Source organism: Pyrus communis, chromosome 9, assembly GCF_041283825.1.
Source record: "Pyrus communis isolate YQ-2024b chromosome 9, ASM4128382v1, whole genome shotgun sequence".
NCBI classification, from domain to species: Eukaryota; Viridiplantae; Streptophyta; class Magnoliopsida; order Rosales; family Rosaceae; genus Pyrus; species Pyrus communis.
The window spans coordinates 21,749,887-21,766,940 of NC_142573.1; the positions used below are offsets into that span (position 1 = coordinate 21,749,887).

Genomic DNA, 17,054 nt, shown 5'->3' on the forward strand with positions numbered 1-17,054 from the left:
ACAACCAAACCACGTTCACCATAAAAATGCTCATCTCCTTTGAGTACCTGTGCCGCTATACCCTCATACCGATTTGGCACACTTATATTTTCATAAATATAGTCAAGGAAGCCAAACCTAGAGCAGGAAGTCCTGAACTTCGCAGTATCATGTATCAAAATGTTACGAAACATTATAAGGGCTTATAAAAAGTTGGATCACTATTGATTGCCAATGAATTTAGAGTGAAAATTCAATTTCCATTCATATAGTGGTATACAATATAGATAAAACACATTACCTTGAGTGATATGTCTTTTTATAAGGAGAATATTAAGTAGTTTTTTTTTTTATCCACAATTTAACTTGTAAGTAAGAGTATAATTGAAGATTCTCTAAAGTCCTTCACCGTTTACCGGGCATTAGAAAGTTGGTGGAGAATAGGAGTTGAAGCTAGAAGAAAGACCTTTGTTAGGTTTTTTTGGTTTTGTTTTTCTTTTCACTCTTCACATATATTTTAAAACAAAAATAAAGAAATAAAAAGGAAAGTGTTGGTTTCTTCGTACTATAGGTCACCAACTCTACTGATTCTTGCATTATTTTAAACCAAAGGAGACAAACCCAACGCAAGAGGGAGGTCTCCACCAACTCCTATCCATCACTTCCGTTCTATCTAAAGCAAACTAAACCCATATTACTTTTCTTCTCTTCTTTTTTTATTTTTTATTTTTTCAGAAAAAGTAACAAAAACAAAAATGGGAAAATTGTTGGCGGTGATCAAGGATTGCATTGCAGTTTGACGTGGTATGTTGTGAGTGGGCACGGTAGGTGAGTGACAGATGCTCTGCTCCTCCGCGCTCGCTCCAGATATATGCACTTAGTTGGAAGGTCTCAACAACACCCTCCCTCCCTCCTAAATAAGCACTCTTCCTCTCTCCTTTCATTCTCCTTCCCATTTCCCAATTTCCACCCATCTCTGTGAATTCTTCCCCTTTCCCTTGCCTCCATCTCTCTCTACTCTCTCTCTCTCTGTCTCTCTCTCTCTCCGCCCTTCCTCTGCTAAAGTACGCTGGTAGCTCGCAATACGCACATTTCCAGGTAATCATATCGGTCCTTCTTTTCTTCTGGTTTAATTATCATCTTTTAACGTTCACCGACGGCGCATGTTAGCAACAACGCCGGACATTTGTTTTGACAAACGACGGCAGACGTTACAAGAAAACGCGAGAAAGGAATGAGAATGATTTTTAGTCAAATTAAATACCACCAAGGACGGCGCACGTTAACAGTGTTTTGTTGGGTGCAGCGCGGGTGTGCCAGGCGGGGCCCAACGAAGAGCGAACATGGTGGTCAACGTTACCGTGAGGGAGTCAACGATGGTAAAGCCGGCGGAGGAGACGCCGAAGAAGGCGCTGTGGAATTCGAACGTGGACTTGGTGATTCCGAGCATTCACACGCCCAGCGTCTATTTCTACAGGCCGAATCAAAACGGTGGGTCCAACTTCTTCGACCCGGCGGTGCTCAAGCACGCTCTCTCCAAGGCCCTTGTGCCGTTCTACCCCATGGCGGGGCGGCTGAAGCGCGATGACGACGGCCGTGTCGAGATAGATTGCGGCGGCCAGGGTGTTCTGTTTGTTGAGGCGGAGACGGGCTCCGTCCTCGATGATTTCGGGGATTTCGCTCCCACGCTGGAGCTCCGGAGGCTCATCCCGGCCGTTGATTACTCCGCTGGCATATCGACTTATGCGCTCTTGGTGTTACAGGTATTTTATTTATTAGTTTTTCGGATGGTCGTTTTAAGTGTTGTCGTGTAAGTTTTTTATTTGGTCAAACACATTTTATTTGAATTGGTCAAGTAATTAATGATCATATTTCTTGTCCGCATATAAGCATAGGACAATGCTCCAAATGCTACATCTTTGTAGGGGTGTCCACCTAAATTCAGCCTATGTCATGTTGTGATTAGTAAATTTATTAGTTAATTCTCTCCGGATTGGTGGAAATTTAAAGAATCAATCAATCGTGTTCGTTCATCGTTCATCGTATGATTAGTTTTCGTTAGGTATTGTTTGTATTCAATTTTAAATAAAAAAATTCAAAATAATTTATAACTGCACGATATACGATGAACGGACACGATTGATTAATTTTTCGAATCATCACAAAAAGAATCCAAATAGAATCTTAATTCTTCATTTAGAATAAACTTGTGAGTTTGAATAAATAAATTACATGTGTAAGTGAATGACTGTTAGTTTTAAACTAAACTAAAAAAGAAAAACATATTGAATTTTGACAATCGAGTGCGTGCCCTTGGCAATTGGCATTAGCTTTTCTCGATACTTGTTTGCATCACATATATGACCAGGCATTTATTGTTTTAAACTTGTGTAAAAAGATTTACCTAAACAAGTGGGTGGCAAAAGTTTGGTCATACAAATGAGTCTCGTTTTCCCTTCATTAGATTTCGTATATTTAACACGGTCAACTGATCAGCTGATGGATCTATAGTTTAGAAAATGTGGGTTATATAGTAATATTATTGAGATGGTCATTTGGTAACAGGGTGGTGTTATCCACAAATTTCTGTTAATTTACGTCATTTGATTTTTTTCATTTCATTCAATTAGGCAATTGCTAATTAAAAGAATGTGAAATATAAAAATAGGTGTGCAAGTAGCACCACCATGATGGGATTTTGGACTAGTGATATTGCAGGTGACCTTTTGGCTCGAGTAAAAATCGATTTTGGACTAGTGATATTGCGGGTGAAATTTTTATGTGTGTTGACAATTTGGAGTAAACTCTGCGTTTAGATTATAACATAGTGTTGAAAAACATACTACTTGTATTGCATATAATTTCTTAAGGCTAAAAATCAGATTTCTTAATTATATCATTAATTTGATTTGAACTTCTCCACACTTATTTAGAGGTCCTAATCTCCATGTTGATGAAAGTTCAAGAAGATACTTAATTAGGAAAAAAAGGGGATGTTATTGTTTTTGACCATGGTAATTATTCAACAGTTGAGCTTACAAGGAATGGTTCGGTTTTTACTCTTTGCAGGTCACGTACTTCAAATGCGGAGGAGTGTCACTTGGTGTTGGAATGCAGCACCATGTAGCAGATGGATTTTCTGGTCTGCACTTTATTAACACATGGTCTGATATGGCTCGTGGTCTTGACCTTACAATTCCTCCATTCATCGACAGGACATTGCTTCGTAGCCGAGACCCACCTCAGCCTGCATTCCACCACATTGAATACCAACCTGCTCCACCGATGAAAACCCCTCTGCAAAGCGCAAAACTTGGTGCTGCAGATACCACCACAGTCTCCATTTTTAGATTAACGCGGGATCAGCTCAACATCTTGAAATCCAAGTCTAAGGAAGCCGGGAATACAGTCAGCTATAGCTCATATGAGATGTTCTCAGGTCATGTTTGGAGATGTGTATGCAAGGCACGTGAACTTCCCGATGATCACGACACCAAACTATATATTGCCACTGATGGAAGGTCCAGACTGCAACCACCACTCCCACCTGGTTACTTTGGCAATGTGATTTTCACAACAACACCAATTGCTGTTGCCGGGGATCTCCAATCAAAACCAACTTGGTATGCTGCCAGCCGTATCCATGATGCTTTGGTCCGTATGGATGATAATTATCTTAGATCAGCCCTCGACTATCTTGAGCTTCAGCCTGATCTGTCTGCCCTTGTTCGTGGAGCTCATACATTTAGATGTCCAAACCTGGGGATCACTAGTTGGGTTAGGCTGCCAATCCATGATGCCGACTTTGGATGGGGTCAGCCCATTTTCATGGGACCTGGTGGAATTGCATTCGAGGGGTTGGCGTTTGTATTACCAAGTGCAACCAATGATGGGAGTTTATCGCTGGCCATTTCTCTGCAATCCGAACATATGAAATCCTTTTCAAGGTTGTTGTATGACATATAAGGAAACGATATGCCAGAGAAGTTTAGTCTGGTTTGAGTTACGGCCAGCCGGTCATCTTCAGGTTTGCCTAAATTTTCGAAAGTGGTCGTGTTTCTTTCCTAGTGCCTTTTTGCTCATTCATGGCTAATGTCAGTAGGAATACTTATGTTGGTTGACTATTTGCTCGACCTGATATAGAACATAAGTTGCACACATCTAAGGACTTTGACAACAATTCTATTACTCATTGGAACTAAATTTACATAATGTTTAATTTTGTTATGTCACTTTGGTTACAATCTGGTATAAGTTCCCAAAATTTCGGAATCATGTATGCAGAACCTAAAGATCTGTTTTCGTTTTATTTTTACTGGTGTGATTTTACTTCAGTCATATACATTTGCCATGTTTCATGCTATTGATCGTCGCCTATATTTTTGGTGCTTTGGTTTAGAATTAAGGAACTCAATACTTTTACTAATTTGCGGAAGATGAAAATGCAGATAATCAGTCAGAGAATGCTGAAGTACTGTTTATAATTATACACAACAATCCTGGTACAAGCGTACAAACAATTTCTGTAAACTTACCAACAAATAGGATTAACAGATAATAACCACAGAAAATGTGAGAAATTCCCAATTAACAAAGCAAAGCTTATCGACCAAACAAAAACAAACCAACCCTCATATTCAGTATATGTCTCCGACGAATCGGAACATGTCATAGTAAATGAAAGGGAAGAACAAGAATAAAAGCAGAGGTTACTTGCAGCATGGTTTTAATGATGAGAAAAGGCTGCTGGGACTTTGCGAGCACCGGTGTTGCACTACTTTTCTCAGTTGGGCGTCGATGACCTACATCTGCACCACCATTTGCCCCTTTCCCTCTTTGGTTCTTCCTTGAATCATCCGTTCCATATTTTTCTCCATACAGACTGACTGAGCCACCCACACCAGCACGCCTCACTACCACAGAACATTCAGTGCAACATTAGTCGGTGGTTTGAAAGATCAATCAACTGAATAATAAAGGTAACTTCTTACCATGAATTTCTCTTCCTTGTACACCATGTTCGTGTTCTAACTCGTAGACGCTCGTGTGGGCCAAGCTTGAAAGGGCATGAGTGCATAAGATGAATAATAAGCATGTAAGTAATTTCATTCCCAGTCCTTTCATTTTGTTTAAGACTGCCAAAAGCTAAAGGTTTATGCCTCAGCCTTTAGGGATGCTTATATATATTCTCTAGTTTGTAGCTACACATATTTAGAGAATCTAAAAAGGAACTCAGCAAATGGTAGCGTCAAAGAGGAGCAATCCATCTGTTGGATAAGCAGGCACATTCCGAAACCCTACCATTTGTGCTTTGGAGGAATATTGTTAAGCTTAGCTATACTTAATATATATATATATATATATATTTTTTTTTTTTTTTTTTTTTTTTTTGATAACGACATACTAATTTGATCAATGGGTAAAGGAAGCCTTCCCTTTTCTCTCAAAAAAATGTAATTTCTGAAAGCCATGTTGCTGTCGGCCCCTTGCTTTGTCTTGTGGTCGGCAGCAGCCCAGTGTTCACCCCTCCTCACCCTTTTCCTTCCTCCTCTTTCTTCCTCCCCACCCCCGTCCCTACCCCCACCCCCGTCCCTATTTGTTAGTTCTCCAACTCTCCCCAGTTTTTCCCTTCTCCAAACCACCATGGTCGGTAATTTGGTTTTTCTTTTTTATGCACTTAGATTTCAGTTGTTTTCATTCTGGGCATTTTGTGTCTCAAGTTGCCATTTCCTTAAGTTTATCTCAGCTCTGCTTTTTATGCCTTGTGTTGAATATGTGGCCAAATTTTGATGGGCCTTTATGTTACCCAGCAACCCAATTGAATGGACCCTTTTATTTGGCCCATGTGAAAGCCACGGGGTGGTGTTTAGGGTTTTATTTGGCAGCAGCAGCTGCCTATTGTTAGAGAGCAGCACAGTGAAGAAAATGAGCCACTGCCGCAGCCCCATTTCAGAAAAGGAGAAGTTGTTGCTCGTTTATTGGTTAGCTATCACTCCATCAAAATTGTATTTATTGTATTGTCTTTGAGCTTTATATAGAGAGGAAATTATTCATTATATTTCATTCTCTATTTGTTTCTTTGGTGAGTGAGAGTTATTGGGTATATTGGGGTTTGGGTTGTGAGATTGCCAACACTTTATAAACTCTCATTTGGTTGATAGTGGATTATTGGGTGAGCTCCTACTGCTCCGAGAACATACTCTAGTTACATTGACTGTTGAGGAACCTCGTTAAAATCTTGGTGTCCTTTATATTTTGTTCTTGCATTTCATTTGATATATTTCCTGTGGGTTAGCTTGAGTTGGTTCCAATTGGTTTGGTGCTATCCTAGTACAACACTTTGTTCCTGTCCAAGCATTGCTCCTCATAGTGGACCTTCAACCATCTACCCTTGCTGCTCGGTTCGTCTCATGTCTCCTCCTGGGATCTCCTCCAGAGGAGAACTTTGGTTGTTTGTAGCATTTAAAGTGCATTTACACTTTTTGGTAGAATTTGGGGAGTGCTCTTAGTGTGGATAGCTTGCCTACCCCCATTTTCCGTTCATCCTTTTAGTTCTTTGGCCCTTCTTCCACGTGGTGGCGACAGACTTGCGGTGGTGGTGCGGCTGTTTTGGTGGAGGTGGCTACTTTACATTTTCTTAACTAGGTTTTTCCGTTTGTTAGCTGCTATGGGCTGCTCACTTTGGCCCTATTTCATTGTAATTTTCTATTATGGAATTGAGATTTTGCTTGGCCTTTTTTGGACTCTATTTTGGAGGTATTCTTACCTTGTAATAGCTTTTATCTTTCAATGAAATTTACTTTGATCGACAAAAATTAAAATACCTCAGAATATAGCTAATGGGGAAGTATATAACATATTCATTTATTAACTGACGTGACTGCTAGTAATATGATCGTCTGATCATCTGATTCTGAAGGGAACTGAACACGTACCTAATACACTGATTTTGGTATACCGCCTGGACTTTTACAATTTTTGTTGGATGTGAACACGTACAATAGTTTTACGTTGATGGTCTGTTGCCTTGCAGTTTCTTGCAACCTCCCTCTGCCTCATTGGTTATTCTATTACCTCATTTGGTTCACTGACCATGCACGTTAAATCGCCCCTTGCGTTTGTTTTGCAGAGAAACGTGAGGAGGCACAAAGAACAGAAACAAGGAAAACGGATTAAAGACTGACCAAAGAAAATCAAACATTATGCTTTCAACCAGTACAAAATTAGCTCCGAGTAATATGATCATAATTTTGGGTACAACAATGATTAAATTGACAGTTCTGCAGTTCTAAGTGACATCGTAGTAATACAAACTGCAAAGTGGAATTTAAACAAAAAAAAGACAAATTCATGAAAATTTCCTAATTGTAAAGTACATATCAACAACGTCCTCCTCCATTGCCTCAGGGTTCTCATTTCTCCTACTCTCCCGCTCAATATCCTTGCCAATGGTCTCTCTAATCGCATATTTGCAAGCATGCTGGCATGTTTCGGTTATGTCCGCACCACCTAAACCTGCAGTGTGTACTTGGAAAGGTCCTCATTGACACATCTTTTGGAAACTGTAGACTTCCTCAAGCAAGACTTGATTGCTTGATAGAAAAATTCCCCATTAGGGAGAGGGATGTAAATCAACTGAACCAGATGCCCTGGACGCAAAGGTGCTGGGTCTCTAACGTCAGGTCTGTTAGTGGCCCCAACAAAAAAAGCATCTTACTAGTGTGATCTTGCTCTAGTCTTATACGTTCTATCATGTTTCATGCAGTTGTTCGTTGAATATCTTTTCAGTTTTTGGTGTAGGACTAAGGAGATCATTTTCGTCTCCAATTTGCAGAGAATCAACAAGAGGATGTTAAATTTATGTTTATAACACTACAATCCATTTACAAGCTTAAAAACAATTTCTGAAAACTTGCCACCAAAAATATAGATATCAGCACTCATCAGATTCCAAGCTTATTAATTGCCACAAATAGAATGGGAGAAAAGTTCTCAATTAACAAAGCAAAGCTTATTAACCAAACAAAAGCAAACCAACGCTTCATTTATGTCTCCAATAAATCGGAACATGCTACAGTTATTGAATGCGAAGAATAAGAATCAAAGCAAATGTTACCTGCAACATGGTTTTGGTCAAGAGGAGGGCTGCTGGGATCTTCCAATCACCGGTGTTGCACAACTTTTTGGGCTCCGATGAGCAATATTTGAACCAACTCTGCCTTTCCCTCTTTGGCTCTTCCTTGAATAATCCGTTTCATGTTTTTCTCTATACAGCTTGATTGAGCCACCCACACCAGTATGCCTCAATACTATAGAATATTCACCGTAACATTATTTGGTGGTTTGAAAGATAATTCAGTTAAAATAATAAGAGGGTTTAATTTCTTATTCTTAACATGAATTCCTTGTCCTTGTACAACCTCATGTTCTAACTCAAAGAATCTCAGGAGAGCCGAGCTTGAAAGGCACGAGTGCATATAATATGAATAATAAGCAATCGAGTAATTTCATTCCCTTCATTTTTGTTAAGTTGGGTGGAGGGTGTAGGGAGATAGCTAGGGAGTTAGGGATAGACTGTGCTAAACGTAAAAGGTTTAGGCCTTAACCTTTACTGATGCTATCGAGTTTCTAGCTACATTTTGAGAGAATCTAGAAAGGAACTCAATAACTGGTAGCCTTAAAGAGGAGAAAATCCATATCTTGGCAGAGCAGGCACTTTCCGAAACCCCACCAATTTTACTTTGGAGGAATATTTTTACACAACTGTTGTGTTTCTCAAGCTTAGCATAATATTCTATGCAGACCTGAAGTTAAGTACATATATATGCTTCTGTATATTTGATAACTACGTACTAAACTCATACGCTTATTTTTATCAATGGGGAAAGGGGTTTCGAACTTGACACTTCTTCCAACAATGGGAAGAGAAATGCCACCTCATAGGATATGGATATTTGTGCAGTAAAACATATTCGTTATTAAAACGATCATGATCTCATTCCGAAATGAATTGAATTACGAACAGAATTACACCTGTTTGGGTATACCTCCTGGACTATTACAATTTCTGCTTGATGTGAGAAATTGAGCACACAATTATGTCGTTATGGTTTGCTTTTGAAACTGTAACGTCCATTGCCTTGAATTTCTAACTCAACTGTAAGATGCATTGCTTGAAATCAATCTCTAGAAGATGTAACCATTATTTTTCAACCGATGGTGTCTTCATTTGCCCTTCTATGGTCACCATTTATTTCGTTTAGCAGAAGCATATAGTTGCAAATGCGATTATTGCAGCAACATGAAAAGAAAGAAAAAACAGAATCCAGCAAAAGGGATTAAAAATAAGCGATCAAAATAAATCATGTACAATGCTTTCAACTAATTCAACATTTATCTGAGTATTATGATCATAATTTTGGGTACAATAATGATTAAATGAACACTCCTACGGTCCTAACATTGATGTAATACAAAATGCAAAAGCTGAAATTTAAAGAATAAAAAATACGCATATCATGAAACTATACTAATTGTTGGATGCTAAACCAGAGTTGATCGAGAAGGAATGCAGCAGCTAAACTAAGAAAGCCAACGGCTAGTTTCTTTTTAACGTGTAACCGCTAGTTAGGTTAAGTGATAGTTTTTGAGAAGTGTAAAGCCATCTCCAACTGAAGGCTGGTCAGGCCATCTCCAACCGAAGGGTCCAGAGGGTCATAGGGCCGAAAATAGCCCGAAAACCGTCTCCAACCAATCGCTAGGCCAGAGGGCTTGTGGAATCTGAGAGGGCCCATAGAATCTGAAAAGGTCAAAGGGCTAGAGGGCTGGCTGCATGCAACCAGCCCGGGGTTGGCCAGAAAAAATGGAAATCCTGTCGGTTATAACCGACAAAAATACATTCCTATTACTTAATATAAATGTATTACTGTCGGTTGAATGCTTTCATTTTTTTTAAATTCTATTTTTTTCCTATAACTTTTACTTTACAAAATTTGTTTCATATATTTTTTTTAAATTCCATTTTTTTCCTATAACTTTTATTTTACAAAATTTGTTTCATATTCTTTTTTTAAATTCCATTTTTTTCCTATAACTTCTATTTCACAAAAATTGTTTCATTTTATTTTAAATTTTATTTTTTTTCCTATAAATTCTATTTCACAAAATTTGTTTCATATATTTTTTTTTAATTCTATTTTTTTCTATAACTTCCTAAGCCATTATACAACATTAAATTAAACTAAGTAACATTAAACAATATGAAACAACATTAAATAACATTAACGAAGATAAAAATTATACTACATAAAAAAACATTAAATAACATTAACGAACATAAAAATTATACTACATAAAAAAACATTTAACCACATGAAACTTAAACAAGATTTAAGTTGTAGTTTTTAAATAATAAATTATCTTTGGCCCTCAGTTGGAGACAGTTTTTTGTGACAGGGATAAAACGAGCCTTCTGACCATTTGGCCCTCGATTGGAGACGAAGGCAAATATGGCCCTGTACTGTTTATTAAAATATTAATATCTTGGACCGGCAGAGGGCTAAAACGAGCCCTCTAGCCAGCCCTTGGTTGGAGATGGCTGATAGGAGCATATTCATGCGACTTAATTAGCTTGTTCTCGTGCATTTATGTTGTGTTTACTTAGCTATTTTAGTGTTTAAGGCTACTTTTGTGTATTTTCAGATTATAAGGCCAAAGTGTGCAAGAAGATGCAAATTGGAGTCTTTTGGAGCGAAAGAGGAATGAATGAGTTGAAGACTTGAAGAAACGACGAATTCCTACTCCAACGATGAATTCTTACCAAAACGAGGAATCCTACTCAAACAAGGTTTCCTATTTGATATAGGAAAGTTAACCCTAAGTTTCCCGTTTTGGTAACTTTTCCTAAACTTAAACGTCCGTATTTTCTAGCCACTTTGACGGCCTTATATGCATTTTAGGACACAAAACCAAGGCCCGAACCCAATTACACAACCTTGCCGCGCCTTAACCCTAATTCCCTTCCCTTGCCGTGCAAGGGGGGGCACTTTGGTCCAATTTTATGTACAAAAGCCCTAACCCTAAACCCAAGCCGCCACCATCACCCACCACTCTAATTATTCACCCTAATAAACATAAAAAAATCATTCATTGCCGCAACACCATATATCCCATTCATTCCAATTTTAATCAGCCACGATATCATTTTCTATTCCCCATGCAGCCGCACTATTTTTCATTGACTTCAACATTCACATATTTCCATTTTTTTAGCCGTGCATGCCATCACTTTTCAGCCCATTTTCATTCTTAAAACCGTACCCTAATAAACCATTCCAAATCAGCCGCAAAAAAAGGCCATTTACTTATTCCTCCTTGAGCCGCAAACTCCCATTCACCTTTTCTCCATCACAGCCGCAAACTCCAGCCACTCTCTCCCATTATCCTGCCGCAGCCACCTGCACCCATTTTTCTTCTCTGCCGCCAATCACCATCCATTCCAGCATCACCTTCTCAGCCCCCACTTGTCCCTCAACCAAAAACCTTCACTGCCGTGCCTTTTCCCACACCATTCCACCACCATTGCCGCCCACTTTAACACCCTAAATCCATCCCAAAGTCAGAAAAATCACCCAAATAAACCCACACAACATCTCTGCCGCAGCAAGGAGAAGAGGAAAGAGGAGCTTGGACGCGCCGAAATTCAAGTGGATTCGTTGGGCGTTCTAGGTGTAATCAATCCTTTGTGCTTTATGTTTAAATTCAATTGTATTTCTCTTTCTGTGAACATGAGAGGCTAAACCCCCTAGTTAGCTAGGGGGTGATTCGAAACCATGATTATATATGTGAAATAAGTTGATTACTTCCAGTTATTGTTGCATAAGTTTTGAATACAATTTGCTTAACCGTTTGATTTAGAACTTATTCTTGTATGTTGATTGAGAGTGCACGCTTAATTTGCATGCTTGAATTTGATGCTAGGATATAAGTTTGTTTCACCTAATCGTTATGAATTTATATTCACAAGTAGTGAAGGTTGCTAGTCACGATCATGTTAAGTAGATTCCTGGCAAGCGTATCATGCTTTTCATAGTTACAAATGCCTTGTCGATGCTTATGATTTCCAAAGAACGTAATGATTCTAACTTATATCTTTATCATGCTGTTCATATAGAGAATTTGTTAGGAATAATTTGTTTGCGATGCATATTCATCCAATTCAATGATTCTAGGGAAATCTGAAGGTTAATTTAAGCGGACCTAATTAACTTGGAGTGTCGAGGTTCATAACTTATTGGATTGATAATTGGAAATTGATTTACGTTGCATATATTTCATGTGTGGAGAAGAACCCCTTAGCTATCCCATCATCCATTGATTCATCCAAATTTTGTCTTAGAATCTATTTTCTTTACAATCTGCCCATTTAGTTTAAATTCATCCAACCACAATCCCCCCATATTTTGTTGAGTCACAGTCATTCGTATTTGTTTTATTTTGTGTTTTTAAGCATTTGGAGTCATAACACTTTCAAATTCGTCCCAATTAAGTTCTAGTTTCTGTTTGAGTCAACTCAAATTAGATTAGCACCCCTAGTTAATCCCCGGTTAGAACGATCCCTACTTACTTCATTACTACAATTGTCACAAATAGGGTTTAATTTGTGTGTCAACATAATTTTCGCATCAATGGCCTCAGAGGGCTTGTTTTAGCCCTCTGGCCCTCCAAGAAATTAATATTTTAATGAACAATGTAGGGTCATATTTCTTACCATCTCCAACCGAGGGCCAAAGGGTCATAGGGCTCGTTTTAGCCCTGTCACAAAAAACCATCTCCAACGAGGGCCAAAGGGCCATAGGGCCAAACATAATTTATTATTTAAATTTAAAAACTACAACAACTTAAATTAAATGTAATATAATTAAATATTTAAAATAAATTGTGAAAACACTAACTTCGTCATAGTAATTGACACTGCTTTCATGTTTACTTGCGGCGGTTAATAGTTCTATGTTAAATTAATTTTTTAATTTAAGTGTCCAATTACTAGTACAACTTAGTTTGAGATAGTTACATGTATAAATGCACAGTTACCATCTCTAATAGGAAGCTTATATTTGGGGCACCCATTATATTTGTCCCACATCGGGAGAGAATTGAGCAAGCAAAAGCTTGCATGTGTGGCACCCATTATATTTGTCCCACATTGGCTGTGGGAGAGATTTGAGCAATCAAACATGCTTATAAAAGCAACATCCTCACATAGAACCAATCACCTTTCCGGGCCTTAACTAAATATTCTTTTTAAATTTTTGGGCAAAAAAAAATAATTATATATATTAATAAATAATGACTAGCTAACATCAGCTAGTCGTTGAGATTCAAAATTTTTGGCTTGGCCTAGGGCCGGCTAGCTGGCTTATTTGGGAAGGGCCAGTTGGCCCTTTGGCCCTTTTTTGTCCAATGGGGTACACTAGCCCTTTGGCCTGACCCTTAGTTGAAGACGGTTTCAGGCTATTTTCGGCCCTTTGGACCCTTTTGTTGGAGATGGCCTAAGGCTTAGATTAAAAACTCCAATGAAGGGCTAAGCTTAGCTTTGTGCGAACAGGTTTAATATGCATTTGTCAACTAGCTCCAATGGAGATAAGGGCTGACTGCATTCTGATGAGGCACTTTTATTCTATACATTATTCCCTATTCTTGGTATATTTTGGTTATTATTTTGGTGAGATTTTGATACTTTGTTATATGTTTTTAATGTAGGACATGCGAACTTGTTTAGAGCATATAGTAATCAAACAGTGGAATTTTTTAGTGAATGCAATTGGAACGGGTTCATGAATCTGTCAAGAAGGTTGTATCAAAATTTCATAATTTTATCCCGAAGCATCTAATCATGGCGAATTAATTTATGCCCAGCGCGCAAAGTTGGCAGATTGGGCTGCAGAGCTTATTTGCAACGTTTGGGCTGGAAGATGATGGATTTTGGACTTAGGCTCTTCTTGGAACTTGAAGAGGAGGTCCTAATATTTAGTTTGAGTCATTTTGGGCCTGTTTTGGAGCCCTGAAAGTCCAGAAACGTGGCTATTTGTTTGATGGGCGAATTTCCTAGTCAGAATAGGAATGTAATTCCTAGTTTTTAGAAAACCTTTTCGATGAGGGTTTTAATTTGTAGTAGTATAAATAAAGATATTTAACCATTAGGAGAAGAAAAAGAGAGGAGAACACGCACACTACTTTAGAGAGGTTTGGTATATTCAAGGTGTTTTCTTTTCGTGTGCTTAATAATATTTTGTTTTATGATTATTCGGAACTAAGTTCTTTTGCTAGGGCGAAGCCACGAGCCTTAGCACGACTATGTGATTTTATTAATTTTCTTATGAATTGATGCATGCTTGCTTTGAATTATTAATCACCACGATTAAACTATCTAATCGTCTTAATGATTTGCGACCATTAGGGTTTTTAGACAAGTAATTTGATGCAATTTCTGTTGGAACATCACCCTAAAATTGAGAAGGGCTTCTAGTGATTAGTAATTGTAAGTTCACTTAAGGCGAGCATCATGCTCTTAAGGGTTGCATGGTTTTTCAAACGGTTTTCACAAAACTTAATGAGTCTTGCATGTTTATATTTGATCTGAACATCACGGACGAGTTGCATGTTAGATATAGGTTTTCGCTTGAACATCACAGGGAAAATATGCATTAGGAAAACCTTACCTTCAAAGCATGTATGTCGAAATTCATAAGTAATTGGTAAAATTGCATAAGATTGTTAATGGTGACAGCATAACTCTAGTGTCTAAATTGTTTTCAAAAACCTATTTCTTTTGCTATCTTTATTTTGTCAATTATTTAATTATTTTTATTTAAATTCGTTTTTATTATTTTAAATTCCAAAATCAACCTTTTCGAAACTTTGTTTTAAATAATTATGTTAGATCCCACATCGCCCAGGGGAGTGGATCCCGTAAGCCTTATATGTATATTCCCATCTATACCTAGCACAAGGCCTTTTGGGAGCTCATTGGCTTGGGTGACCCACTGGGAAGTTCTCGTGTGAGTTCCTAAAAACAAAACCGTGAGGGCATGGTCGGGACCCAAAGCGGACAATATTGTGCTATGGTGGAGTCGAGCTCGGGATGTGGTGGGGGCCCGGGCCAGGATGTGACAATTTGGTATCAGAGCTAATCGTTGGCTGGAAGTGTGCCGATGAGGACGTCGGGCCCCTAAGCGGGGTGGATTGTTAGATCCCACATCGCCTAGGGGAGTGGATCCTGTAAGCCTTATATGTATATTCCTATCTCTACCTAGCACGAGGAGCTCACTGGCTTCGGGTTCCATCGGAACGCCGAAGTTAAGCGAGTTCGCGCGAGAGCAATCCCAGGATGGGTGACCCACTGGGAAGTTCTCGTGTGAGTTCCCAAAAACAAAACCGTGAGGGCGTAGTCAAGGCCTAAAACAGACAATATCATGCTACAGTGGAATCGAGCTCGGGATGTATTGGGGGCTCGGGCCGAGATATGACAAATTAGCTAAGAATTAGTTTAAATACAAATTATTCATTCAATCCCTGTGGAAAGCGACCTTACTTGAGCCGCTATACTATAACAACTTTGTACTCTTGCAAGTATTTTTAAGCGTTTTTATCCCTATTTTTGCAGATGGTAAAAATCCTATCACAATCCTAAAACCCTACAAATGTCATAAACATGTGTGCTATGAGCTACTGCAATAGCAGTCTTAAATGGCTGCCATTTCCTTCTCAAATTCTATGCAATCATACTCATTCTTGAAAACCTAAAACGTCTCCGAAACAAAATACCAACTTTATAAAACATTATCATGGCCTCTGAGGTTAGTTCTTGATCACTAAAATCTGGTTGTTTGTGAAATCTGGTTTCAGGGTTGTTCAAGTAAAGGTTAAAACCCTAAGTGTCGATTCAAGTAAAAAAATGAAAGGATTCGGTAAAGGTGACCTCAAAGCTCTGATCTTTGATAGGGAAAACTACGACTACTGGAGGATTTGGATGACAACCATCTTCAAGTCGTATGACCTCTGGGAAATGGTTCAACATGGATATGAACTATTAGAGATGGAGAATGATGATCTAGAAGATGATCTTACTGAGAAACAAATAGCTATGGTGAAGGAGAATAGGATGAACGATGCCAGAGAGTTGAGAATCATTCAAGAGGCTATTTCAGATCTCATATTTCCCAGAATAGCAAATGATACACTACTAAAGTTGTTTGGGATGCTCTACAACAAGTATATAGAGGAAACGCGAAGGTACGGAAAGTGAAACTCTAGTCTCTTAGACGTGATTTTGAATTTACACGCAAGAGAGAAGATGAACCACTCAAAGACTACTTTTCTAGATTGTTTGATGTTGTGAGTCAAATGAAAATTTATGGAGAAGATCTGCCAAATGAAAGAATCATACAAAAGCTTTTAATTAGTCTGACTAAGCCTTATGATTTAGTTGTGAGTGTGATAGAGGAAATCAAAGATACTGATACCCTTAAAGTACAAGATGTGTTGGCTTCCTTGAGAGTTTTTGACCAAAGGCTTGAGAGGCACGCTGATTGTTGCTTTTCAAAGATTGAGTTGTATATTCATTGTAAGTATTACAAGAGAGTGAGAACATTCTTATAAAGAATCACAAAGAAAAGCTACAAGGGAGAGGCAAACACAATCCCTAAGAACCTTCCCTAGACCCGTGAGAAGCAAAAGAATAAAATAAGGAAAGAAGCTTCTACAAGTAAGTAGGAAGAACTAAGAGGTAAGGGATAAGACAAGGTATGGGAAGACAAGAGAGTAGGGTTAAGACCATCACTTTAGCCCACAACTTAGCTAAAGTGAGGATGACAACCCATCCTTGAGATCCTTACAAAATACTTTGGGAAGTTAAATACCGACTCCATGAATTAAGGAGTTGACAACATGTCACTAAGAAATCAAACTCAGTCATGCATGCAACCCGAAACCCTAAAGTACATTAGACAACTTCCAATACTCCCCCTCAAGCTGGATCCAGAAGGCTGATGGATCCAAGCTTGGACAGAAGTCGC

At 38.5% G+C, this 17,054-nt stretch overlaps 1 protein-coding gene and 1 long non-coding RNA gene across 2 annotated transcripts; one reads left to right on the forward strand and one right to left on the reverse strand.

The window, feature by feature from the left end:
- The first annotated feature begins 569 nt into the window (after positions 1 to 569).
- On the forward strand, positions 570 to 4,323 carry LOC137740396 (shikimate O-hydroxycinnamoyltransferase-like). The gene is made up of 3 exons (XM_088700525.1): positions 570 to 1,077; positions 1,286 to 1,742; positions 3,049 to 4,323. Exons 2-3 carry the CDS (start codon positions 1,323 to 1,325, stop codon positions 3,943 to 3,945), a joined length of 1,317 nt encoding a protein of 438 aa, XP_088556651.1. The 5' UTR covers positions 570 to 1,077; positions 1,286 to 1,322; the 3' UTR covers positions 3,946 to 4,323.
- On the reverse strand, positions 2,957 to 5,175 carry LOC148694402 (uncharacterized). The gene is made up of 2 exons (XR_015966921.1): positions 4,971 to 5,175; positions 2,957 to 4,892 (listed from the first exon to the last, which is right to left on the reverse strand). It is a non-coding gene; the product is annotated as an uncharacterized LOC148694402 (long non-coding RNA).
- Between the last annotated feature and the right edge of the window lie 11,879 nt (positions 5,176 to 17,054).

Excerpts from the sequence above, each read along its gene's own strand:
- LOC137740396 (XM_088700525.1), top strand. The coding sequence starts at position 1,323 with ATGGTGGTCAACGTTACCGTGAGGGAGTCAACGATGGTAAAGCCGGCG. Across the intron at positions 1,743-3,048 it reads ATGCGCTCTTGGTGTTACAG|GTCACGTACTTCAAATGCGG; the intron begins GTATTTTATTTA and ends TACTCTTTGCAG.